This window comes from Lycium ferocissimum, chromosome 5, assembly GCF_029784015.1.
Source record: "Lycium ferocissimum isolate CSIRO_LF1 chromosome 5, AGI_CSIRO_Lferr_CH_V1, whole genome shotgun sequence".
Taxonomy (NCBI): domain Eukaryota; kingdom Viridiplantae; phylum Streptophyta; class Magnoliopsida; order Solanales; family Solanaceae; genus Lycium; species Lycium ferocissimum.
Window position 1 is genome coordinate 62011595 of NC_081346.1, and position 27732 is coordinate 62039326.

Consider the following 27732-nt stretch of genomic DNA (forward strand, 5'->3'; position numbering starts at 1 on the left):
ATGATTACACCGTGCCTATATGGCCGGGTAGCACTGCTGAGGCGGGCGGCTTATTACACCCTGTCTATATGGCACGGGCATCACCACTACGGTGGGCGGCATATGGATGATGACAGCACCACTAGTGGGCGGCGTGAGATAATTACCCCGGACGTGGGCTAATGATGTTATTGATTCAGCCAGTTTATGCATATATGTGTGATATTCTTTAAAGGTAAAAGTGAGCATGCATGATTCCGCCTCAAGAGGCAAGTAGTTACAGTTATCCTTTCTTCTTATGCTTTCTATACTTCCTTATTATGTTATCATATGTGCCTTACATACTCAGTACATTGTTCGTACTGACGTCCTTTCTTTTATAGACGCTGTGTTCATGCCCACAGGTAGACAGAGAGACGACCCAGACACCTAGGAGCCTTACCAGCAGCTGTACAGGAGCACTTCACTACTCCGAAGTCGCCGCTCATTGGTATATTCTTTTGTGTACACATTTGGGGCATGGCGGGGTCCTGTCCCGTCCCTATGTTCTCAGTATTCTAGTAGAGGCTCGTAGATACATATGTGTGGGTAGTAGGTGCTATGTGATCTTATTAGTGTATATTCTGTGTATCATTTTTGTAGCCTTGTGGGCCTATGCGTATTTATATGTATAATTTGGGAGATGTTGGTGATCATTTCATAGTAAGTTTACTTTGAGAGATTAGTTTGTTTGGGATGAGTATGAAGGCTAGAATGATATGCGGTGGTCGGTAGTAAGCTCCGGGTACCCGTCATGGCCCCTAGTTGGGTCGTAACAACAAGTAAGACATAAGTAGTAGGAAGAGTCTTCGGGCAGCGAACGTCCTCATGCTCACCCTATATAGACTCGAATCGGCAAACTCGAACTATCACCCACCTCGAACTGTCAAACACGAGAGGTGTGCGATCCAACTCCGGTACTCGCATTCATAAAAGAACGCAAAAGAACGGCAAAGTAGGTCGATGCAACAACATGTACTTATAGGTATCATAGGCCGACTAAGACTAGCTAATGTATAAAAAGACAATAAAGCAGATAAACACATAAAACAATAAGGTACAAGTCAACACGAATCAATAACTACGGTACAAGTCATCACCTATGTTATATCATCTAAACCTAACTGTGCCAAGTCTTAGTATAACCAATCCGAACCAGTATATCACAATCATATCACAACCATATCACAGAAAACCAAGAGGTACAATCCAATGCAATAATGTATGAATGATGAATGTAATGCATATGCACCGTACACATGTACTCCGACGATGGAACATCACATCTCGGTAGCACAACCCATGGGGGACTCGCGAAGTCTATGTACCAGTCACTCCGCACACAGCCTAGAGATGACTCCATATCCAACCAATACGCCTCATATCAGTCATTCCGCACACAGCCCAGAGATGACTCGATATACAATAAGTCTCAGAATAGTAGAGGTCACTCCGCACATCCCAGAGATGACTCGATATACAATAAGTCTCAGAATAGTATAGGTCACTCCGCACATCCCAGAGATGACTCGTATCAAATATGTCTCAATGCATCATTATTTCTTTCTCACTTTCAATCCTCAGTACAATAACAAGGCAATATCAATGTATCATGGAAATGAGTATGAATACGATGCAATGTAATATAAAAAAACCAATTCAATCCCAAACACTACTACACAAGTAATATCAATAATAAGGCTACACAATAAGCCACAATGGAATCACAATTCTCATCTCAATATCAAATCAAAGTAAAATACCGCAATATCATAATCATGATATATCACTAACCATCAATATACAATGTCTCAACGTGGCAACGAGCCAATAAGTAAATAGAACAAGATAAGTCAACAGCGCAACGAGGTGGCTAGCCCCTAAATCATTCAACAAGGCCCAACCTAAGGCAATATCCAACACAACTTCATACCTGAAGGTTTACATGCATTCTTCGACAATATCATCTAAACATACGCTTCACTAATCTAAGCCTCACCATAAGGTAAACCGTAACCTACCTGGAAAGCCGAACAACAAATCTCCAATAGTCAAACCTTAGTCTTGGCCTTCCTTTGTGCCTCAATATAATGAAAGTCTAGTCATATCCATATTAAGAAATTAGAATCAAGAAGAATCATTATTCAAGACCCAAATCCCAACCTATGAAATGAGGTTTATGAACTAAAAAGATGAATTTAGCAATCTATAGGTCTCAACATGAAATTAATGCTCTAGGTGATTAATTTCCATCAATTATAAGCTAGGAGAATTCATGAATTACTCAAATTCAGATTCTAGGCAAAACCCCCAACATTGAGTATAAATCCTAACTCTTAATGCCATAAATTAGCCACTAATTAGAAAGAAATCATGCAATAATAGTTTCTAATCATCAATTCCATGCTTAATGAAGCTAACCCAATTCAATAATTCAAGGTTTAATAGCCTAGAATGAAGAACCCACAAAACCCTCTTTCAATCCACCACTTCTTAAGGAAACTAGCATGTTTAATGGATTCCTAATGTGATTAATGGAATATGGAATAAGAATGAAGATGGAAGGACTTACCACAATGATTTTCCCCTGAGAAATGCCTTGAAATTCTCCCAATAGCTCTATTTTCGGAGTGGTATTGAATGAAAAACTTAGGGCTTTTAACACACATTTAATAAATCTAACTGCCCATCACCCCCTCCCGCGGTCCATTAGCCACTCCAACGCTCCCGCTTCCGCGGTCCCCTGACAGCTTCTGCTATCCTCCCCAAAAACACAAGAATGCTATAGTAGAAGGGCCACCGCGTGTACCGCCACCACCGTCCTGGTGCCGCTTAAGCGTTGCACCATACACTAGAAAATTACACAAGTTTCACTAATTCAACCCAAAATTCCAACTATCACCCGAGACCATCTGCTCACAAACTATATATGTAAACATACATAAAAATACGCTACAAACACAGTCGTAGCCTCGGAATTCCCAACGGAGGTCTCGTTGGCCGAGTCAACGCCTGATACCTCAAAACTAACTTTCTAACCCAAGTCCCAAAATGCACTCGAGTGCATTGGGAACCAAACCGAATATACACACGAGTTCTAAAAGATCATCCGGACCTCTCGGAATAGACAGATTCCCGAAAAAGTTTCGTTTATCGAAAAGTCAACTTTGAGTCAACTCTTTTTCGCTTTAAGCCCAAATTTCTCAAAAAGTCACCCAAATCATATCCAAAGACCTAGGGAAGTGTGCTAACGGTCCTCTCGGGACAAGTGTGAGCTAAACAAACTCGAACAAAAGACAAAAACACTGAAAAGGCTATAAGGACCAAATGGGTCATTATAATTAGAGTGGAATTAGATTATACATGGTCCAAATAGTGATAAAAGAGGTCATCTTGACCCGATGTTGACCAAGGTCAACTCCAAATCCTTAAATTTTCAAAATCCCAACCAACAACTCAAAACACACCCGAATGCCTCCGGACCCGAACCAAAGGCTGAACTAAGTCATAAACGACGTTGTGGACCTAATGGAAATGACAAAACTTTAAAACTGACGAAAATACCACCGATGTAGACTTTGGTAAGCCCTATTCATTTCTTTGACTTAGACACCTCTAAAACTATCAAAATCAATCCGAAACACCTTGATCACTTCGGGAACCGTGTCACCCATTCCCGCCAGTCATAAACACTGAGAAGAAGCTACAGGAAGGGCAATTTGGAGAAAAAGAGGTAAAAAGCCTAAAATGACCAAACAAGTCGTTACAAGTTTGTTATTAGATATTCCTTTATTGTGCTCATCTAGGTGCTCCGTTGGGGCAACTTATATTATTTTCTTTTGTCATGTATACAATAAAATACAGTGCAAATTTATACACAAAAATAAAAATTTAAATTATTTACAAATAATTTTCTTCTTCCTTCAGCCACTCCTGACATTTCTCTCTCTTCTTGTCTGGCAAGGCAACAATGAGGCCTTCCCTTGGCTTAAAACTCCTCATTTCCTGGCAAGCTAATGAAAAGGAAGACTCTAAGAGTCCTCATCCTAATTTTTTCATGTGGTTTCTTTTAGTCAGTTATATTAATGTACTCCTTCTGTTCCAACCACAATATTTAAAAGACATTTTAGTACATTATGCACATTTTAAATTTAGAACCACAAAATTTAAAGTCTCTTTTTATTCCTTAAACTTTGTGATCAGTCAAACTAAGACACTTAATTGAGACGGCGGGAGTATCATTATTTCAATTCCTCCAAATTCCTACCAAAATATGTTATACTTGTTATATCTTATTCCAATTAAACATAACATAAATTTGATGCCTTATTTACACACACGGAGATTTCTTTACACAAATTAATTATATTTTAAAACACATAATTAAGATTGTACCTAGCTTCAATTAAATCTAAAAATGTACGTTGTAATTAAGCAATTTATATTAACAGCAAGCAAAATATAAGAATATGATTCTAAGTTGGACGTGGTAGATTAGGAGGGAGTGCATAAATACATGATATTGGAACCACTGTTAAGCTGTGCCCTAAATTTAAACCTTTTTGTTGTAAATTTACTCACTTCGAACACAATCTCAAACATAAGTGACTAAAATAGAAAAAATCACGACTGAAATTACAAATTTTGCCTTAAGTTGGGAGGAAGTTCAGACAATTATTATTGAAGTTCAGATATTTTTGCATGCACTTTATCTGCATATGATTGAAGTGCAACAATTTTTGTCTACAACTGATGGAATTTGGACTTGCGTTAATTAGTTATAGCCTGAAAAGATAGTGACGTGGCCCAAGTGGCGGATTAATAAAAGGCCTAATATTAAATTATTGCGTGTGTGGATAAGCTAGGCCCAATAACTATTGGCATGTGATGGTTAGGCATTCTCTTTAAATTGAGGTCAACCCCGTTTCTCTTGCTATTAGAAAATCCTAGCATATTCTCTTCTTGAATACGTGATATAGCAATTGATGTCCTATCGGTCAAGATAGCAAGTGGATCATGCAAGTTGGTCTCAAGTTTAACTGTTGATTGCTACTGCTACTAAATCAATGGAGATGAATGGTACGCTTTCTTTGTTCTATCTCATGATTATATTTATGCCTGCATCTTAATCTCTGCTATGGCTGCAAATTAATTATCTTACGGATGGCATCAGAGCCACCATAGGCAGGTGTTAAGATCATTAATTAACCTTGAAATAATATATCCAAAGTTGTTTTCTAGAATTCTCGATGTGGTTGCTTGAAATTTGATTTATTCAACTTATTTACAATATTCGATAACGCTACCAGGTTAGTTGGGTCATAGTACCATTTCTCCAATGACGTCTGAATTGTGGTTTCCAACCACTATTGTCTAGACCCAACCCGCTATGACTGGGGCCCACACTAACTCCTAGTGGGAGGACCAACACATAAGTCACCTATTCATTCAAGTCCATTTTTATATTAACCAGTTCAATCAATTATTAACCATTCAAGCACAAGATAACCAAATTAAGTCATGCCAGAAAAATAATGAAGTAAATGCGGAAGTCCTAACTATTACAAAATCCAAAATTCGATAGTCACCGTACAAGGACTCTAATCTAAAACATGTCTAAGGAATCAAATCTACATAAACAAATAGCCAACAATGTCCAGAATAGGAATAGAAATCATAAAAGGAGATCTTCAGGTGGCCTGGCATGGATAGAAGCTTACCCTAAATCTGTCGGCAACGGCCTCAAAGCTAGATATGAGGACGGGTAGCAGTCTCTGGATCACAATCTACACTCAAAAGAATGCAGCAAGGTACTATCAGTACAACCACTATGTACCAGTAGATATCATAGGTTAACTAAGATTAGTATCATGCATACATCATAAAATCAATAAAATAGACAAGCCAGCCAACAACATGAAATCAATAATCCAACAACAAGTCAACCGAAGATATTACAAATCAAGTCATCCAGAGATATCGAGAATCAAATCAACAGAAACAACAAACGGGAACGAGTCTACCAACAATAACCATAAAGTCATTGCACACACATGCTAACTGATGTCATTGCTCAGTAGTCATGACCTGCAAGGGACCCATGGTGTCCATGTACCACTCGCTCCAGATACTCATCGGACCCGAACCATAAATCCTCCGCTCAGGAAAGAACCTCGGACGCGGTCCACATCATGTACCACTCGTTTTCGGAACGAACCTCGGACCACGAGCCCATAATCTAGGTCATATCCTTGCCCCGATCAATGTGCCTTTTCATATATATACACATTAGTTTTTCTTGTCCTCTTGTTTTCAATACTCGAATCATCATTTTGTATCACAACTTCACCGAGAAGATCATACTAACTTCTCACTACAACAACATCAAACTGTAGGTTCAACACAATGAATAGTGGCACAAAGCCCACACAATCACTCAATCAATTGTATTTAGGAGTTTAACCCCACACACATCATGCATGAAGACTAGACATGCTTTCTACTATTGAATTCACAACACATATAATCAACTAATTAAAGTATTACTCAAGTAGACCGTAACCTACTCAAACGTAGAGATGGAACAATGCGAATCACTCCGCTACAGCTTTTCCCTTCCGTAAAGCCTCGGAACGCTCAAAGTCTAGAAATTAGGATGCTCAATAAGTCATAATTACTCTAGTCACAAAATCAATTCAAGAACACCCTACTCTATAGCCCCATTCCAATGGTTAAATGATTTCTAGGTGTAACACAACCTAACAACGGCCTTAGTAACCACTAATCATCAATCTATAAAAATATTTAATCAATACATAAATTATAAGCAGTTTCCATGGTCAACCTACCATTTTTATGAAACCCTAACTCTCAATTCACTTAGTTCATGACTCTAATGGTTCAATTCTTGATTAAGAGAAGTTAACCCAAGCCATTAGATGATAAATAAATGATAATAATCATAACCCATAAATTATAGAAGGTCCATTAGGTTCTAGGGTTACTATTACTAATTCACCATTAAAGACCTATAAAAGAGATGATAATTATGAAGATGATAATGTAATGGTTGAAAGGGATGGATGAGACTTATCTCTCAAGAATATTCTTGCCCTAGCTTGAAAATTCACCCTAGGTGCTTTTGGGAAACTGTTTTGGAGTTTTATGAACAAAGAATTCGGAATTAAGTGTTTACAACCCGGAATTCTGCCCCCTTCGATCGCTGCGGCGCTCAAACTACCGCTGCACTATAGCGGCCAAGTGCCCGCTATAGCGGACCAAAAGAAATTTAACCTCCTCTATGGCTGGCCATATCCCGCTATAGCGAAAATGCCATAGCCGGCCATTGCCCGCCACAAAGGGACACAACGAACCTCGATTGACCACTTGCAGTTAGGGGCTCACCGCTATAGCGGTGTCGCCGTAGCGGTACTTACCCCGTCATAGCGGTACCACTGAGGCAGTAAGCTCGTAATGTTTCCCATTTTTTCACTCTACCACCCAACATTTCATCTGAGGCCTCACAAACACCAAGAAACATGCACATAGACATAAAAATACCATACGAATCCACCCGCCATGACTGGCACCCACACTAACTCCTAGTGGGCAACCAAAACACATAAGTCACCTATTCATTCTAGTCCATTTTTATATTAACCAGTTCAATCAATTATTAACCATTCAAGCACAAGATAACCAAATTAAGTCATGCCATAAAACAATAAAGTAAATGCGGGAGTCCTAACTATTTCAAAATCCGAAAGTCACTGTACAAGGACTCTAATCTAAAATATGTCTAAAGAATGAAAAAGAGATGGGTGGTCCGGGAACAACAACGAGAGAGGACTCGTAGCCCCCCTCTCACTCTTCCCCACGCCTATTTGTTCATGTATAAATAAATAGCCAACAATATCCGGAATAGGAATAGACATCATATAATATGATCTTGGGATGGTCTGGCATGGATAGAAGCTTACCCTAAATCTGTCAGCAACTGCCTCAACACTATATATAAGGACGAGTAGTAGTCTCTGGATCACACTCTGCACTCAAAAGAATGCAGCAAGGTACTATCAGTACAACCACTATGTACTACTAGATATCATAGGCCGACTAAGATTAGTATCATGCATACATCATAAAATCAATAAAATAGACGAGCCAGCCAACAACACAAAATCAATAATCCAACAACAAGTCAACTGAGGATATTAAAAATCAAGTCATATAGAGATATCAAGAATCAAATCAACAGAAACAACAAAAGGGAACAAGTCTACCAACAATAACGATAAACTCGCTATACACATATGCAAACTGATATCATTGCTCAGTAGTCATGACCTGCAAGGGACCCATAGTGTCCATGTACCACTCGTTTCGGATACTCATCGGACCCTAACAACGGCCTTAGTAACCACTAATCATCAATCTATAACAATATTTAATCAACACATAAATTATAAGTAGTTTCCAGGGTCAAGCTACCATTTTTATGAAACCCTAAGTCTCAATTCACTTAGTTCATGGCTCTAATGGTTCAATTCTTGGTTAAAAGGAGTTAATCCAAGCCATTAGATGATAAATAAATGATAACAATCACAACCCATCAATTATAGATGGTCCATTAGGTTCTAGGGTTACTATTACTAATTCACCATTGAAGACCCATAAAAGGGATGATAATCATGAAGATGATAATATAATGATTGAAAGGGATAGATGACACTTACCTCTCAAGAATATTCTTGCCCTGGCTTGGAAATTCACCCTAGGTGCTTGTGAGGAACTTTTTTGGAGTTTTATGAATAAAGAATTCGGAACTAAGTATTTAAAACTCGAGTGCATACTATCGGCTATTGCCGCAATGTCAAACCATCGCCGACAAGGATCGCTATACCAAAAGAAATCTGACCTTCGCTATGGCGGGCCGTATCCCACTATAGCAACATCGCCATAGGCATCCATTACTCGCCATATCGGACATAACGAACCACGATTGATCGCTTGAGGTGAAGAGGGCTCACCGCCGGTAGCGGTGTGGCAAGGGTTCCTACCCCCGCCGCAAGGCACACCGAGTGCGTAAGCCCGCAATTTTTCAGCTTTTTCACTTTACCACCCAACATTTCATCCGAGGCCTCACAAACACAAACAAACATGCACATAGACATAAAAACACTATACGAATCCACTCGCGGCCTCAAAATTCCCAACAGAGTTCTAATTTCTTACGTCACCCCCCGATGGACTCAACATAATCAAACACAATCGCAAACAAGTCAAGTTTTTAGTTCTTAGACTTATACAATCGAGTTGCTATTAGCTCATTCTACTTCAGGAAGGTTCTATTTTGTGGGTGATCTCACATTTTTCATAACGACCCTCTAAGGTGGTACACCCGATCCGAGAAAACACCCGTCTGTCCCCGAACGGACAAGGATGAGAAATCTGAGAAGTTACACGGCTCGCGAAAAGTCGAGAGGATACTTGCATATTAGATTCTCGTTTCCCAAGTAGCTTCCTTCCATTCGGTCCTTCTTCCACCGAACTTTCCACGGAGAAATACTTTTGGACCTCAACTTGCTAACATCCCTATCTAAGATAACAACAGGCTCTTTCTCATATGTCAAGTTCTCGTCTAGCAAAACCGAATCCCAACGGATTGTGTATGAACTATCGCCTTGGTACCTCTTCAACATCGAAACATGAAATACTGGATGAACGCCTGATAGACCCAGAGGTAAAGCCAACTCATAAGTCACCTCTCCTACATGCTTGAGAATCTCAAACGACCCAATGTACGTCGGGCTAAGCTTGCCCTTCTTCCCTTGCTTCCCAAACCTTATCACACCTTCATGGATGAGACCTTTAACAATACTTGCTCTCCCTCTCCAAACTCAAGATCTCGGACTTTTCGGTCCGTGTACTCCTTTTGCCTACTCTAAGGACTCTCTTGGAAGATCCGTACTCTAAGGTCTCACTTCAAAAGCATCAAACCACTCAATAGGAGACCTACACCTCCTCCCATACAAAGCCTCACACGGAGGCATATCAATACTCGAGTGGTAGCTTATTATATGCAAATTCGGCCAAAGGCAAGAACTGATCTCAATGACCACCAAAGTCTATCACACAAGCATGAAGCATATATTCGAACGCCGGCTCGTAGTCCGCTCGAACTACTCGTCGATGCGAGGGTGAAAAGCCGTACTAAGGTCCGGCCTAGTACCCATTCCTGGTACATGCTCCCAAAATCTAGCTATGAACGTTGTGCCCCTGTAGGACACAATGGAGATAGGAACCCCATGAAGCTTAACCACCTCACTAATGTAGATCTTAGCTAATTTCTCCACATTATAAGTTATCCGCACCAGAATAAAGTAGGCAAACTTAGTCAACCTATCAACAATAACCCAGATAGAATCAAACTTCCTTAATGTCTTCGGAAGATCAACCACGAAATCTATTGCTATTCTTTCCCATTTCCACTCGGGAATAGGCATCCTCTAAAGTGTACCTTCGGGTTTCTGATGTTCATACTTTACCTGGTGGCAGTTCAGACACTGAGCAACAAACTCCACTATCTCACGCTTCATCCTAGTCCACCAGTAGTGTTGTCCCAAATAGTGATACATCTAAGTAGTGCTAGGATGGTTAGAGTACCTCGAACTGTGAGACTCTATCAGAATGGTCTTAATCAAATCAGCCACACGTGGCATGCACGCTCGCCCTTTAATCCGCAAAACCCCCTCTTCGTCAATCACGGTTCTTTGGCCTCACCATGCAACACTTTGCCATGAATTTTACACAACTTAGCATCCTCAAACTTCTTAGCCTTAATATGCACCGGAAATGATGATCGAGCCTCAACACAAGCCAACACCCCCGCCTACGTTAGAAATATCCACCTCATAAAATCACCGCAGTCCGAACCTCTCTAGCCAACCGCACGCTTCCGAAGAGATCAAACGAGCCATATTTCCCATGCTAGCAGACTTCCTGCTTAACGTGTCAGCCACTACATTTGCCTTACCGGGATGATACAAGATGATGATGTCATAATCCTTCAGTAGTTCCATCCATCTCCGCTGCCTAGAGTTCAGATCCCTCTGAGCGAACACATGCTGCAAACTGCGGTGATTAGTGTACACCTCACAATGGACACCATACAAGTAGTGCCTCCAAATTTTCAGCGCAAACACCACTACTGCTAGTTCTAAGTCATGAGTAGGATAATTCTTCTCATGCACTTTTAACTGCTGAGAAGCATAAGCAATCACCTTATTTTCCTGCATCAAAACAGCACGTAAACCAGAACGTGAAGCATCACAATAAACAACAAAATCCTTGCCCTCCACGGGCAATGCTAGAATAGGCGCTGTAGTCAATAATGTCTTGAGCTTTTGGAAGCTCTCCTCACACTCGTCGGACCACTGAAACGGTACCTCTTTCTGAGTCAAGCAAGTCAAATGAGAAGCAATAGAGGCGAACCTTTCACAAACCGAATATAATAGCTAGCTAAACCCACGAAACTACGGGTCTCGATCACTGATGTGGGCCTAGCCCATTCCGTGACTGCCTGAATTTTCTGTGGATCCACCATAATATCCTTCTTTGAAATTACATGCCCCAAAAAGGACACATAAGACAACCAAAATTTATACTTGGAGAATTTAGCATACAGCTCCTTCTCCCGCAATACCTCAAGAGCAATCCTCAAATGTTTCTCATGCTCCTCCTTACTTTTAGAATACACTAGGATATCCTCAATGAACACTATCACAAAAAGAGTCTAGAAAGAACTTTAAACACAGCCGTTCATCAAATCCATGAACGGAACTAGGCATTTGTAAGCCCAAAAGACATAACTAAGAACTCATAGTGCCCATACCTGGTCCTGAAAGATGTCTTAAGAACATCCTCTGCCCGAATCTTCAACTGGAGATACCCCGACCTTAAGTCAATTTTAGAGAACACAGAAGCTCCCTGTAACTGATCAAAGAAGTCATGAATACGGGGGATGGAATGCTTGTTTCGGATAGTTACCTTGTTCAGCTGATGGTAATTAATACACATATGTATAGACCCATCCTTCTTCTTAACAAACAACACAGAAGCACCCTAAGGAAAGGTACTCGGGCTAATAAATCCCTTACTCAAAAGATCTTGCAACTGTTCTTTCAATTCCCTGAGTTCTGCTGGTGCCATCCTATAATAAAGATAGGATGAGTCCCTGGGTCTAAATTAATCTGAAGGTTAATGTCACGGTCAAGTGGCATACCTGGAAAGTCCGTGGGGAGCACATCCACAAACTCGCGTACCACTGAAATCGAATCAATAGATGGAGTATATGTACTGGTGTCACGGATATGTGCCTAATAAGCTAGACAACCCTTTTCTACTAGCTTCCTAGCACAAAAGAAGGATATGACTTTCTTAGGGAGGGGGCCAAGGTTACCTTTCCACTCAAGTCTAGGTGCCCCCGGCATAGCTAAGGTAACAATCTTAGAGTGACAATCAAGAATAGAATAATGCGGGGAAAACTAACTCATGCCCAAAATGACATCGAAATCTACCATATCTAGGATCATCAAAGCGGCCCAAGAACTATATCCCATAAATGTAATCGCGTAAGAAGGGTAGACTCTATCTACCAGCACCGAATCTCCAACCGGAGTAGATACATAAATAGGGGCATCAAGAGTATTACACATTATATCCAAACCCACAACAAAATATGAAGACACATATGAAAAAGTAGAGGCCGGATCAAATAAAACAGAAGCCATCTGGTCATGGCAAGCGAGATAGTACACCTGCCAATGGCAACCGGAAGCCTCGGCCTCGGGTCTACCGGGGAAAGCGTACAAATGACCGCGCCTGCGCGGCTTATGAACCATTATGATTACCTGTCCGGTCGAGCCCCGCCCGCCGGGCCGCCGCCCGCCTCTCTTCCCGAGGACCGCCTCAAATTAGGGCCGCGCGCAACCCTGCCCGCGGTATGGCCGCCCCGCCTTGCCGGTGCACGATCCTTATCTCCTCTATCTGGTGCAAATGCAGCTAGGGGAGCCTGATGCGAGTCCCCCGTCCACCCCCGTCTCGATGCGGGGCAATACCTCTTAATATGCCCTACCTCACCACACTCGTAACATGCACGGTCTTGCATAGGTTGCTGAACAGAAGCTGATGAAGCAAAGATGACCTCCATGCTGAACAGAAGCCTGATAATTTGCCCCTGATAGGCCCCCAGCAGACACTTGCATAGCGGACTGAACCGACGTCCTAAATATAACTGTGAACTCTGACCGTTCGAGAAGGAGTTGCTGAAATTCCCACCCCTTTGGGCTTTCTTCTCTATCTGCTTTGCATGACTCTCCTGTCTAATCCCCTCAATAACACGTACGTGCTCCACTACCTCCTGGATTGAAGCCTCAGTGGCTATAAGCTGAAGAGTTGATAGCTGAAGTCTAGTGTTCAACCCTTTCACGAACGCTTGATCCTCTCCTCCTCGGTAGGCAATAACTGAAGAGCATATCGGGATAAGGAGTGGAAACGAGACTCGTACACAGAAACAGACCAGTTTCCCTAATCAATACTAGCAAACTCATCCTTCCTTCGGTCCTTCAGAGTACGCGAGACATACTTATCTAAGAACACTAAATAGAACTGAACCCAAGTCAACAGAGGTGACCCAGCTGGCCTGTACTCCACATATGCCCTCCATCATAACTTGGCATCACCCGAGAACTGGAAAGGTCACAAACTCCACACTGTACTTGTCCACAGCCCCCATCTTAAAGAGCCTGTCATGACAATCTATGATGAACTCGTACGCATCCATTGACTCAGTAACATAGAAAAGGCGAGGATTTATTTTAGTGAACCTCCAAAACAAATTATGCTCCTCGCCGGTCATCACCGGCCCTACAACTGGCCTCGGACAAGCCTCAAAACCCGAAACTTACTCCAAGCCGTGTGCCACCCGCTGCGCTTGCTTTGCCGAACTCCCGAGCTTTCGAACTCTACTTCCGGACTGGGATCGCTATCTCTACGGCCTACTGCTGGAACGACTGGTATAGCCCCGACCTATGCTAACCCATGCAACCAATTCGGCACACTCGCACCATAAAGACCGGCCTATACGGAGCGCCCGTAGCTCTGGCGGAACCGTCATGCGCCGCTAGCTAGGTTGGTGCGGCTGCATCTCCCGCGGCCTTATTAGGAACCACTGGAGGCACGAGATCAACTACTAGGACTTCGCCCCCAGCCGGTGCTGCCCCTCTACCAGCTCCTCTGCCTCTGGCTGCTGCCATGCGTGTTCTCGCCATCTGCAAAAGAATGAAGGATAGCCAGATACCAATTTGAATCATCCAGAAATCAATTGGAATCAAGTAGCACGAAAGAAAGAAAGATAAGAGAATTTTCCTAGAGTCCGGTAGCCTCTCGAAGATAAGTACAGACGTCTCCGTACCGATCCGCAAAACTCTACTAGACATGTCCTTCTACGACGAGATCGATGAACTTAAAGCTCTGATACCAACTCTGTCACGACCCAACCCGCCATGACTGGCACCCACACTAACTCCTAGTGGGCAACCAACACATAAGTCACCTATTCATTCCAGTCCATTTTTATATTAACCAGTTCAATCAATTATTAACCATTCTAGCACAAGATAACCAAATTAAGTCATGCCATAAAACAATAAAGTAAATGCGGAAGTCTTAACTATTACAAAACCAAAAATCTGAAAGTCACCGTACAAGGACTCTAATCTAAAACATGTCTAAGGAATGAAATCTGTATAAACAAATAGCGAACAATGTCCAGAATAGGAATAGACATCATAAAAGATGGTCTTAGGACGGTCTAGCATGGATAGAAGCTCACCCTAAATCTGTCAGCAAAGGCCTCAACACTAGATATGAGGATGAGTAGCAGTCTTTGGATCACAATCTCACTCAAAAGAATGCAGCAACGTACTATCAGTACAACCACTATGTACCTGTAGATATCATAGGTTAACTAAGATTAGTATCATGCATACATCATAGAATCAATAAAATAGACAAGCCAGCCAACAACATGAAATCAATAATCCAACAACAAGTCAACTGAGGATATTACAAATTAAGTCATCCAGAGATATCGAGAATCAAATCAACAGAAACAACAAACGGGAACAAGTCTACTAATAATAACCATAAACTCGCTGTACACACATGTTAACTGATGCCATTGCTCAGTCATGACCTACAAAGGACCCATAGTGTCCATGTACCACTCATTACGGATACTCATCGGACCCGAGCCATAAATTCCCCGCTCTAAAACGAACCTCGGATGCAGTCCACATCATGTACCACTCGTTTTTGGAAAAAACCTCAGACCACGAGCCTATAATCTAGGTCACATTAGTATTCCTTATCCTCTTGTTTTCAATACTCGAATCATCATTTTGTATCACAACTTCATCGAGAAGATCATAATAACTTCTCACCACAACAACATCAAACTGTAGGTTCAACACAATAATTAGTGGCACGAAGCCCATACAGTCATTCAATCAATTGCATATAGGAGTTCAACCACACACACATCATGCATGAAGACTAGACATGCTTTCTCCTATTGAATTCATAACACATACAATCAACTACTGAAAGTCTAACTCAAGTAGTCGTAACCTACCTCAAACGTAAAGCTGGAACAATACGAATCACTCCGCTACAGCTTTTCCATTCCGTAAAGCCTCGGAACGCCTAAAGTTTAGAAATTAAAATGCTCAATAAGTCATAATTACTCTAGTCACCAAATCAATTCAAGAACACCCTACCCCTTAGCCCCATTCCAATGGGTGAATAATTTCTAGGTGTAACACAACCTAACAATGGCCTTTGTAACCACTAATCATCAATCTATAAGAATATTTAATCAACACATCAATTACAAGCAGTTTTCATAGCCAAGCTACCATTTTTATGAAACCCTAAGTCTCAATTCACTTAGTTCATGACTCTAAATTTTTGATTAAAAGGAGTTAACCCAAGCTATTTGATGATAAATAAGAGATAACATTCACAACCCATCAATTATAGAAGGTCTATTAGGTTCTAGGGTTACTATTACTAATTCATCATTGAAGACCCATAAAAGGGATGATAATCATGAAGATGATAATGTAATGATTGAAAGGGATGGATGAGACTTACCTCTCAAGAATATTCTTGCCCTAGCTTGGAAATTCGCCCTAGGTGCTTTTGGGGAATTGTTTTGGAGTTTTATGAATAAAGAATTCGGAACTAAGTGTTTAAAACCCAAAATTTTGCCCCCGTCGACCGCTGCGGTGGTCAAACCATCGCTGCAGCGGTCTCGCTGTAGCATCCCAGTGCCCGCTATAGCGGACCAAAAGAAATCTGACCTCTGCTATGGCGGGCCATATCCCGCTATAGCGACATCACCATAGCCGGCCATGCTTGCCACGGCGGACACAACGAACCACGATTGACCGCTTGCGGCGAGGGGCTCACCGCTATAGTGGTGCTGCCGTAGCGGTACCTACCCTGCCGCAGTGGTACCACTGAGGCAGTAAGCTTGCAATTTTTCCCAGTTTTTCACTCTACCACCCAACATTTCATCCGAGGCCTCACAAACACAAACAAATATGCACATGGACATAAAAACACCATATGAATCCACCCGTCGCCTCAGAATTCCCAACGGAGTTCTAATTTCCTACGTCACCCCCGATGGACTCAACACAATCGCAAACAAGTCAATTTTTTAGTTCTTAGACTTATACAATCGAGTTGCTATTAGCTCATTCTACCCTTGGAAAGATTCTATTTGGTGGGGTGATCCTACATTTTCCGTAACGACCCTTTATCTTCACCAATTTGGTTCAATTAATTAATAAAATAAAGAAGGGATGTTGATTGCTGCGAGGTCGGCAATGGCTATTTTTTGTTCCACTATTATTGGATTATGTATGTAGATTCTATTTATGCTTTATGAGTCTAAGATAATTAATCTGCAGCCATAGTAGAGATTAAGATACAAACATAAACATAATCATGAGATAGAACCAAGAAAGCATGCTGTTCATCTACATTGATTCAACAACGGTAACAATCAACTGTTAAGCTTGAGACCAGCTTCCAGGATCCACTAGCTATCTTGATCGATAGGACACCAACCGCTATGTCACCTACTCAAAAACAAAATATGCTAGGGTTTTCTAATAGTTAGGAAAATGGGGTTAACCTCTATTTATAGAGAGTGTCTACCTATCACAGGCCAATAGTCATTGGGCTTAGCTTATGCACACACATAACAATTTAACATCGGCCTTTTATTAATCCACCAGTTGGGCCACGTCACTATTCTTTCAGGCTATAACCAATCAACATAAATTTAAATTCTAACATTCTTTCACTTGGACGCCAGTTTTAATTGATAACACGAAAACAATTTTAAAAAAATTTGTGGTTTTGAAAGAAAAAAAAATTGAAAAGGATTTTAAGACTCTATAGTGGCCACAGTACTCCCATAGCCAAGGATAAAATGACTCAATATAACAATTCATCTAGTATAACAATTCATCCAGTCTCAATGGAGAATACTAACAACGATCATAGCAGGCATCATGTTGTTTGCAGGTATGAATTCTATCTATGATCACATATGCTAGAGTTTTCATCAACATGGATCAAACATGTATGCTATGCATATCATCTTTCCAATCAAGGTGAACAAAGTCATACCACTTAAAAAGAGATAATTCTCCAAGTGACATAAAAACCAAATGACCTAAGGAGCCTTCAAGTGACACAAAATCATATCACCTCAGGAGGTTTTTCTTATGCCTTACCCAGGATAATCAAGGCAACAATCAGCGAAATTCAAACTTAACATGAGTTTATGCAATATCCAATTTGAATAGTTAAGTAAATAAATAAACATGTTGGTCAATAAACATGACAGATATCAAACAACACAAGCTTGTATTTAAGGACAAGAAATAAAAATTATTAAAAGCAATATCTCAGTCAGCAATTACAAAATAACTCCCACTGACTAAACTACATCAAAAGACTCTAGAATACCCATATTTTGAGCATGTACATTAAATAGCACAGGCCTAAGACTGTTAATCAAAGGATCAATCAACATAGATTATGTGTTACTATGCTCAATACATATGTCACCTTCGTTTACCATATCTCTAATTTTAAGATAATTAAGTCTAACATGCTTCGATCCTCTTGTCCTCTTGTTGTTCTTAGAGAAGAATACAACAACACTGTTATCATAAAAATAGTCACTGTTTAGATATAAAATCCACAACTTGTAATTTAGTAAGAAAATTCTTCATCCAGACAACATGTGAAGCAGTCTCAAAACAAGAAAGACCACTTTGGTGGAAACTATTCATTAATCATAACTCACAATTCATGTATGATATTACTTCATATGTACAAAGTTCTAAGAATATCCAATGACTCCAAATAACCAAACCACTTCAATGGAAATTATTTATTTAACCATAAATTCTTATTTAAAGTTCTATAATATACATATGAAGTAAAATAAGCCCCATATGATTAAACTCTTCTATTAACTTATTGCTCCTATTCTGTGGCTAAAAGCCCAAAGAACCCTTGCAAAGCTCAGTCAAAACGAGATCTAGATTTTAATTCTTATTATTGGGTCAGAGTGTTTCGTATAATACCCAATTGACGTAGGTTACAAGAACCTTGAAAAGGTGCCCATGTTTTGATTTAAACCAATACATACTTCTCCATTAACATGCTTTAAAATATTAGTTATTAAATGATATATATGACTGAAGTGCACTCATTGCCTACACTTCAACCATACTAGACTAGTCATGAAGTTCATGTAAAAAATGACTACACTTCAATCACACATAACTGAAGTGCCACAAGGGCTCACAAAGTCTGCTAATTTTATTTTCGCTTAAATGTACTTCTTTGCATTTCATTCACATGGAAAGTGATCTTAAAGAATGAAGTCAATGTCACCCCGACTCCAATGTCAAAGATTTGACATTTTGTCTAGGTTTATTTTGATAGAATTGCATCCATCCTCGTCTGCAGACACATGATTGAAGTGGCAACTTTTGTCTGCACTTCAGTCAACACATGACTGAAGTGCAATCAATTTTTGCTTGTACTTCAATTATCTGTGCCTGAAGTTTAGGCATTTGTGTCTGATGTGTAGTTGAATTTTATTTTGCCCGAGTTTAGAAATTTGTTCTTCGAATTTTAATAATTCAACATTCAAATCTACTCTAACTGAGCTAAAATTTGAAATATAAGTTCCAAATGTCCAAAAGAACAAATCACTGTGATCAATTTGTGAAAACAACAATAAATCTAACAAACTCATTTTGCAACAATGGTGATTTGTCAATGTTTCAAGTTTTTCCAATAGTTTTAAAATAAAAAGCTAGCCCAATGCACAAAACATCTCGTGTTAGCAGGGTCTATGGAAGGGCTGCACCCCAAGGGATATGATGTGGGACAACGTACCTTAATGCAAGCATAAGTGACTGCTTTCACGGCTCAAACTCATGATCTATAGGTCATACAAACGCAAACTTTACCGTTGCTCCAACAACACCCATTTGATTTAAATCCTCTTTTCATATTCAAAATTTAAGACTCACTTCTTCAAAGCATTATAATTCAGTTGCTATAAATTCAAAAAATACTATAAAGAAGAAAGAAGAAGAAGAAGAAGAAGAAGAAGAAGAAGAAGACGAAAGAAGAAAAAGCAAGAAGAAGTAGTTTTTCTGAAGTTACATAATAATATATATCAGTTATTTTTTTTTTTTTAAAAGTGGCTACATCTTATAGCAACTAAATAAGATGTTTCATGAAATTTTTGTGTTGGATATGTAACCAAGGCCCAAGTTGACCTAACCTATTTCAATCCATCAAACTTTTAACGAGTTGGATCACAACCCAATAGGGACACAACTTATTTCAACCCTCCCAAATTTGATCAAAACCATCTATTAATACCTTTGTCCCTTACTGCCAAACCTCACTCCATAGAAGGAAAATATGTAAAATTTTCTTGAATAACCCAATAGTACAACTTATTTCAAATGGGTTCACATGGTTGTTGCTAAGTTTATTTTCGATTAACTACGCTTCTTTCCACTTCATCCACATGGCAAGTAATCTTAGAGAATGTAGGCAATCTCACCATGATGCCAATGTCAAAGATTTGACATTTCATCGATGCTTATTTTGATATAACTACATTCATCTTTGTCTGTAGACATATATGACTAAAGTAGTCATTTTTGTCACACATAACTGAAGTGCAACCAATTTTTGCATGCACTCCAGTCATCTGTGGTTGGAGTTCAGACATTTATGTTTGATGTCCAGCTGAATGTTTTTTTCTCCATAAATAGAAATTTGTTCTTCGAATTTCAACAATTCAATACCCAAATCTACTCCAATTGATTTCAAATTTGAAACATAAGTTCCAAATACCTTAAAGAACAAACCACAATTATCAATTTAATAAAACATCAACAAACCTAACAAACCCATTTTGCAACAATAACGATTTGTCAATGTTTCAAGTTTTTCCAACACCCATTTGATTGAAATTCACTTTTCATATTCAAAATTCAAGACCCACTTCTTCATAGCATTACACTTCAATTGCTATAGATTCAAAAATACTATTGTACAACAACTAAGAAGAAGAAGATGATGAAATACTTTGTCTGAAGTTATCTAATATTGGATATCAGTTAAACTTTTTTTAAAAGTGGGAAGGTAGCGACGACCAAATAAGATGTTCAATGAAACTTTTATGTTGGATATGTGACCAAGGCCCAAATTAATCTAAACCCCTACCTTAATCCATCAAACTTTGAAATGGGTTGGATCATGACCCAATATTGATACAACTTATTTCGACCCGCCCAAATCAGACCAAACCTATCTATATAAATACCCTTGCCCCTCATTCCCAAACCTCACCCCAAAACCTCACTTCATAGAAGTAAGAGGTGTAAAATATTTTCTTCAAAAAAAGGAAAGAGTAGAATTTTCTTCAAAAAACAAAAAGAAATAAAAAAAGAAAAAAAGAAAAAAGGGGACCGGATTCACCAAGGCAAACAAAGCGTCAACACAGCAAACGACCAACACGCGAAAGGTAAGTACACATATTTATGTCTCTATATGACTACAAAATATGCCTATAAACTCATCGCTTAAACATCTCGTTATCTAGGGTTAGGGTTAACCCTTTTTCCGGTGTAATATCAGTTCCGGCGCGTGTCAAATAACTTCCGCGCGTGGGGTTTAGTTTGAAGTCCTAACATCACCTTGCTCATTTAATCTTTAAAAAGATGATTTGATAATGCAATTAACTGAATTTAAGTTAATTAATCCACTTAATTCTATTTAGCTAAGTTGAATTTGGATCCATATTGTGTTCTGAGATAAAGGTAGTAACTATGACAATACCAGTTGTTGATAGTCCAGATCTATCCGTTATGAAATTCAAAAAAATTGAATTTGCCCCGATTTTTCCGAATTTATGATCTGAGTACATAATCATTAGTACTCAGTTGGTTGGCTACCTGAACTTTCACTTTGTTGGTAAGGGTTCGATTATCCACCTTGTCCATTTTTAAAAAATAAAATAAAAATCATGTTGTGTTTGAGCTAAATGCAGTAACCGTGACAATACAAGTTGTTGGTAGTCTGGTCTATCTGTTATGAAGTTCAAAAATGAATATGCCCTGAGTTTTCTCAATTTATGATCTGTGAAATTACACTGGGTATGCTATTGTTGTTGTTTTGTAGTATATAATCATTGTTACTGTTGCAAACATTCAAATTTCAGGGTTGAAATTAGGAAAAAAGCGAGTAGTGTAAGCTGAAAGATGAATGCATCGAAAGGTATGAAGGAGGGAGAAAAAAGGATTGTTGAAGAAGAAGGGAAGTTGATATTTGGGAGGTACACTGATGAAGAAATGTTAGCTCAGCTGAAAATACTTGCACTAGATCCTTGTGATTCCAATGTATCACGTCCTAAAATTCGGCCATTATGGAATCAGATGCTTAAAGTGCGAGATGCAATGGCTCTTTCTGATAATGACATATCCTGGGTATGCGCGCTCTTATATATATATATATATATATATATATATATATATATATATATATATATATATATTGCACACACACATCTTTTTTCACCTTTAGATACTCCTTTTCCTCGGAAGGGAATAAAATAAACATCAATGAACTGTACTGGAGTGATGGAGAGAAATAACTAAGACACAACAGAGCAATTAGTATTGACTGCAGCTGCAGTATATGGAAGTTGCTTTAGTCAATGACTTTCGTATATGAGTACTACTTTTTATGGTTGTGTTTGGTATGACGGAAAATGGAGAAAAAGTTTAAAACACAATTTTCTAGTGTTTGGTAAGCATGACATTATTCCAAAGATTTATGGAAATTACTTTGGGGTGAGATGACTATGGATCTTTCACCAGTAAACACAGCCTATATATAATCAAAAGATAATAATATAGTCCAATTAAGTTGCTAAAGGAGGTAAAATTGTGATTCACGTCGAAGATTTACCAAATTGAGATCAAAATACAAGTTGGATTATAGTAGAAAATAGATCATTTTTGGATCTAGATTTTAGAGTAGATTCAGATTAAATTTCATCTTGATTTCAGAGTCTCCAAACAAACCCTCAAACTTGGAGTTTAGCTAAGTGGTATAGCATAAAATTGGATGGACTAATTATTAATTATGGGCTAAAGGAACAAACATATACTACATTCATGTGTTTCTCTCTAGCATACTTACTTTGGGTTTCGAGTCTGTTTGTCCCGCGGGCATCATTGCTTCTGTCACATGTGTCAATGCTTCCTATGCAAGTACGTTTTACGTCTTATTTACCCTTCCAAGATTGAGAGTGGTATTTGTGGCCAGATACTGATTTTTAGGTTAACTTGTTTGGGACTGAGGTGTTGTGGTCAACTGGTTGTTGTTGTACTGATTGGTTGGTTAGCTGGCCATATTGATGAAAACTCTTCTTAGACTATCTAGTACTATGAGTTTCAAGTCCAACTGACTGTTTTCTGTTGAATGTAAAACACATCTATCACATTTTCTTCTAGTCAACTTTGCATGACCAATGATATAAATGATCAAAAGCAGAGAAACTTGATCTGATGTTTTGATATTTCATCATTTCCTGTCTGAATTTCTAGGTCATTGTGCAGCTATGAAGCATACATTTTTCACTGATTTATTCCTTTTATTTGCCTGCTAAAAGGGAATGCGACCCAACACTAATGCACCGGATCCCATCAGAACTCCGAAGTTAAGCATGCTTAGGCGAGAGTAGTACTAGGATGAGTGACCTCCTGGGAAGTTCTCGTGTGTCATCCCTCCTTTTGAAGAAGAGCCTTGAAGCAACGTAAAGTTGTCTCCATGTGACCTATAGGTCACGGGTTCGAGCCATGGAAGCAACCAGTGCTTGTATTAGGATAGGCTGTCTGGATCACACCCCTTGAGGTGCGGCTCTTTCTCAGACCACCTAACGCGGGATGCTTTGTGCACCGGGCTGCTCATTTGTCTGGTAAAAGGAAGGTGGAGATATTTATTGATAAATGAAGGGAAGCAACGGTAAAGTTGTCTTCGTGTGAACTATAGGTCATAGATTCGAGCCATGGAAGCAGCCACTAATGCTTGCATTAGGGTAGGCCATCTACATCACACCCCTTGGGGTGCGGCGCTTTCCCGGACCCTGCTAACGCTGGATGCTTTGTCCACCGGGTTGTTCGTTTTAATCATACAATTTGTGTCTTTGTTATGTAGATAGATGCACATCTGCATCCATAGGTTTGATAAATTTATCAAATCCAATTATGAGGCTAATACTAATTCTCTTTGCCACGGAAGTAGTTTGGTTTAAACTTGTGCTCATAATCATTATGCCTCATGGAGAGGCATTTAGTGAATAATTTATTGTGGATTTTGTTTAAATCTCCTTGTGAAATGGATGAATTATAGATGGATGAGCAGGCACATTTTTCAAATGGATTGCTGATACTAAACCATTGTATGCAAATGCATGTACCTCTTTCAGCTCCCAACCATAGATCCACCTTCCTTTCCCTCATAGGCATAGTTTCATGAATTTTGGGGTTAAAACTAAAAGTACTTTTGAAGTTTAAGACCGATTAGCGATAATCTCAAAATTTTGTAAGTTTGTAACCTAGTGCTTGGATAGAATGGCAACAAGGGCACTGGCTGCATACATGAACACTAATAGGAATTAGAGCATACTTGAGGTTTCTACCTATAGATGCACCGGTCCTTAGGTGTGAAACTATGATAAGTGAAGGTGTTAAAAGGGTATGGGGTAGACCAAAAGACTTGCAAATGCTTGGTATCAATAAAGACTTACCTAAAATAGTGCACAATGGAAGAAAAAGATGCATATAGGTGATAGCTACTAGTTGAGGATAGGTTTTAGACTCGTATGGAATTTATATTGTTATTACTATTATTATTATTATTATTGTTAGTATTATTTATTAATATATTTGTTTTATCGTATTTTCACTTTTATTTTACTTATTATGATTGATATATGATATTAGGTTAAATAAAGAAATGAGGATTCAACACCCAAGGGTGTGGCATAGTGGTCAATGAAGTGGGTCGAGCACCATTAGGTCTTAGGTTCAATTCCCAGCATAGGCAAAACACTAGGTGATTTCTTCTCATTTGTTCTAGCCTTGGTGGACAGAGTTACCTGGTACCTGTGGCAAGTGGGAGGTGATAGGTATCTCGTGGGATTGGTCGAGGTACGCGCAAGCGGGCTCGGACACCCGGTTATCCAAAAAAAAAAAAAGAAAAAAGAAAAAAAAGAAATGAGAATTCATATAGTCAGCCCCGACCTGTTTGGGACTGAGGCGTGGTTGGGCACGTCTTTGTGGTATCACTAAACATCAAGATCAATTCCATTTTGTGTTCAAAATGTATCAAGTTGTGAGTGAAATTGAATATCCGTGTTCTTGTGGTTTTCTTGACTTCTTTATAGTTTGAACATTGGTTCGGGAAATTTTCATCCTTAGGACATCCCTGATTTAGTGGGAAAAATATGTTTCCTGAGCAGCATTAGATGTTTTTCTTTTCCCATTTCGCTGTAATTCTGCCATACTGTTATAATATATTCTCCTGATTCTTTTGACAGAGGAAAAGAAAACTTCAACAATTTGTCAAAGGTCAGTTGAGATCTCCTCCTGGACTTCCGGCGGAGAAATCTAACCAGAAAAGTAAATCAAAACTAAGTAGAGGGCATTTTTCTCATGCCTCCGGTATTTCATGCTCGCTTAATTCAATTAACTCCGCAGAAAGTTCTGACCGAGAAGTTTTCTTGAGTTCTGATAGTGCATGTAGTTTACTAACATTTGTGGACAATACTCAAGAGCAGTTACCTTCAGAACTCTCCCTCCACAATGACGCAATAGATTTTGGTCCGAAAGGTTTCTCATCCATTGTTGATTCTGATGAGTCAGTAACTGGTTCAGACCTGTTGAGTCATGATAACCGGACTGCTTCCGTTGCCTCGTTGCTGACCTTGGATGATGCGGCTCATAATTCAAGCTTGTTGTCTGTGAAAGGATCAAGAAGCAGACCTCTACAACCACCTCGTCAGTCCCCCAGGTTGCTGAACTTCATTGGTGACCACCTTCAGAGATTTGTTATTCCAGTAGGTCCTCGTTTCCAAGCTGATATTCCAGACTGGACAGTCCCAGCAGACAAGGATGACTCTGAAAATTCAAGATGGTTAGGCACCCAAGTCTGGCCTATTGAGACTGGAAATATGGAAGTGTCTTCTAGAGCAATTGGAAAAGGGAGACTTCACTCTTGCTCTTGTCGGTCTCCAGGAACCACTGTCTGTGTCAAACGCCATGTTTCTGAGGAAAGGCGAATTCTGCAACGTGACCTTGGTCCTGCTTTCTTCAGTTGGAAATTTGATGAAATGGGGGAGCAAGTTTCAAAGGCATGGTCATCGAAGGAGCAAACGACCTTTGAGTCACTGGTCAAAAGGAAACCACAACTAAATGGAAAGAACTTTCTGAAATACGCATTAAAGTCATTACCTCAAAAGACTGCGAAGACCATTATCAACTATTACTTCAATGTTTTCATCCCGCGACAATTGAGCTTACAGAATAGATCATCCAACAAATTAGTCAATATTAGTGATGATATTGCTGATGACATCAACGACATATACTTGCACAAAGGAAGTGAAGGCCAGAATCCTGAGGGTTTGAAAAGTCAATACTTACGTCGGCTAATTTAGTCCCTGGCGTCCTCTAACAGTTTTGGGATTACTGAAGGATTTGCTTCGTAGCCTGATGGATTATAGTGTTCGCGCTTCCTCCTTCAGGAATTTTGATGGGAGCAACCCTTTAAGTACAAGTATGAAAGTTTAATCATGTTAATATTAGTTGTTAAAGGTCATTTGTTTAGCCTCTTTTGGTCTATGGTTAGTTCTCCATATATTTGAGTAATGGAATGTCTGAAGAGTAATATTCACCAGACTTGGGTAGCATGAATTGTTATTATGACTATTGGGTTTAATTTCTGCAACTTCTATGATGAATAGAGATTAATTAGACTTTCGTTTGAGAATTGGATTTGCTACTTGCCATTGGCTTGTCTCCCATTTTCTTGAACATGTGAAATTAAATCTAATTTTTATTAAGCTTGATTGGTAGAAAAAATTATATAGTCCAAACAACCCCATCCATCGAGTCTTCATTGTAATGAACTTGACTGAGAAGAAGGGAAAAAGAAGGGGGGGGGGGGGGGGGGGGGGGGTTTAACATGAGGGTGGGTCAAGAAGTATCGACGGTGCACATGACATTTTAGGTGAATCCCACATCGGAATGAGAGAGGAAAGTAAAGAGCTCCATAAGACATAACTTAAGTCCAAATGATACATGTGCTTTTGGAGCTCAATGTGGCGTAGGCTGAAAGATAAAGTCGTGCGGGCCTAGTTCTAAAGTGGATAATACCTGTCATGGATTTGAGTCGTGACAAATATGGTGTCATAGTTAGTACTCCCTCAATACAATGGTGCAGAAACCTTAGCGAGGACACCGAGTCTCTAAGTAGGGTGTATGTAACGTTCTTGACGGAAGGAGGGCTGATTAAGGCTGACAAGCTTTTGAAGATGAGGTGCACATGACACTTTAGGTAAATTCCACATTGGAATGAAAGAGGAAAGTAAAGAGCTTTATAAGGTAAAACTTTCACATGACACCTTAGTTGGTTGCCCCATTTAACTTGTATTCATTTTTCTAAAAAAATATTTAACTAATACACACTATTAGGTAACTTCAGACAAAACAAATTGCTTTTCTCTATTATTTTTTTTTCTTCTTCTTCGTTGTTGTTGTTGTACAATAGTATTTTTCGAATTTACAGCAATTGAAATTTAATGATTTGAAGAAGTGTATCTTGGATTTCAAATATAAAAAGTGAGTTTAAATTAAATAGGTCTTGAAAACAATGGTGAATCACCATTATTGCTATACGTTTGAAGTTGTTCCCGAAGCGGGAAATTTGCAATTTTTTAACTACAGGCATAAATTAAATGGTGGC

General features: G+C 39.4%; 1 protein-coding gene and 1 pseudogene across 1 annotated transcript; both read left to right on the top strand.

The window, feature by feature from the left end:
- Window positions 1-21036: 21036 nt before the first annotated feature.
- LOC132057012 (uncharacterized) lies at window positions 21037-26757 on the top strand. Its single transcript, XM_059449444.1, has 3 exons — window positions 21037-21226; window positions 21923-22187; window positions 25307-26757. The coding sequence occupies exons 2-3, from the start codon at window positions 21963-21965 to the stop codon at window positions 26423-26425; spliced, it is 1344 nt and encodes a 447-aa protein (XP_059305427.1). The 5' UTR covers window positions 21037-21226; window positions 21923-21962; the 3' UTR covers window positions 26426-26757.
- Window positions 23379-23493, top strand: LOC132058616 (5S ribosomal RNA; annotated as a pseudogene).
- Window positions 26758-27732: the final 975 nt, after the last annotated feature.

Coding starts and splice junctions, on each gene's coding strand:
- LOC132057012 (XM_059449444.1), top strand. CDS start 21,963: ATGAATGCATCGAAAGGTATGAAGGAGGGAGAAAAAAGGATTGTTGAA. Junction 22,188..25,306: donor CTGATAATGACATATCCTGG/GTATGCGCGCTC, acceptor TTCTTTTGACAG/AGGAAAAGAAAACTTCAACA.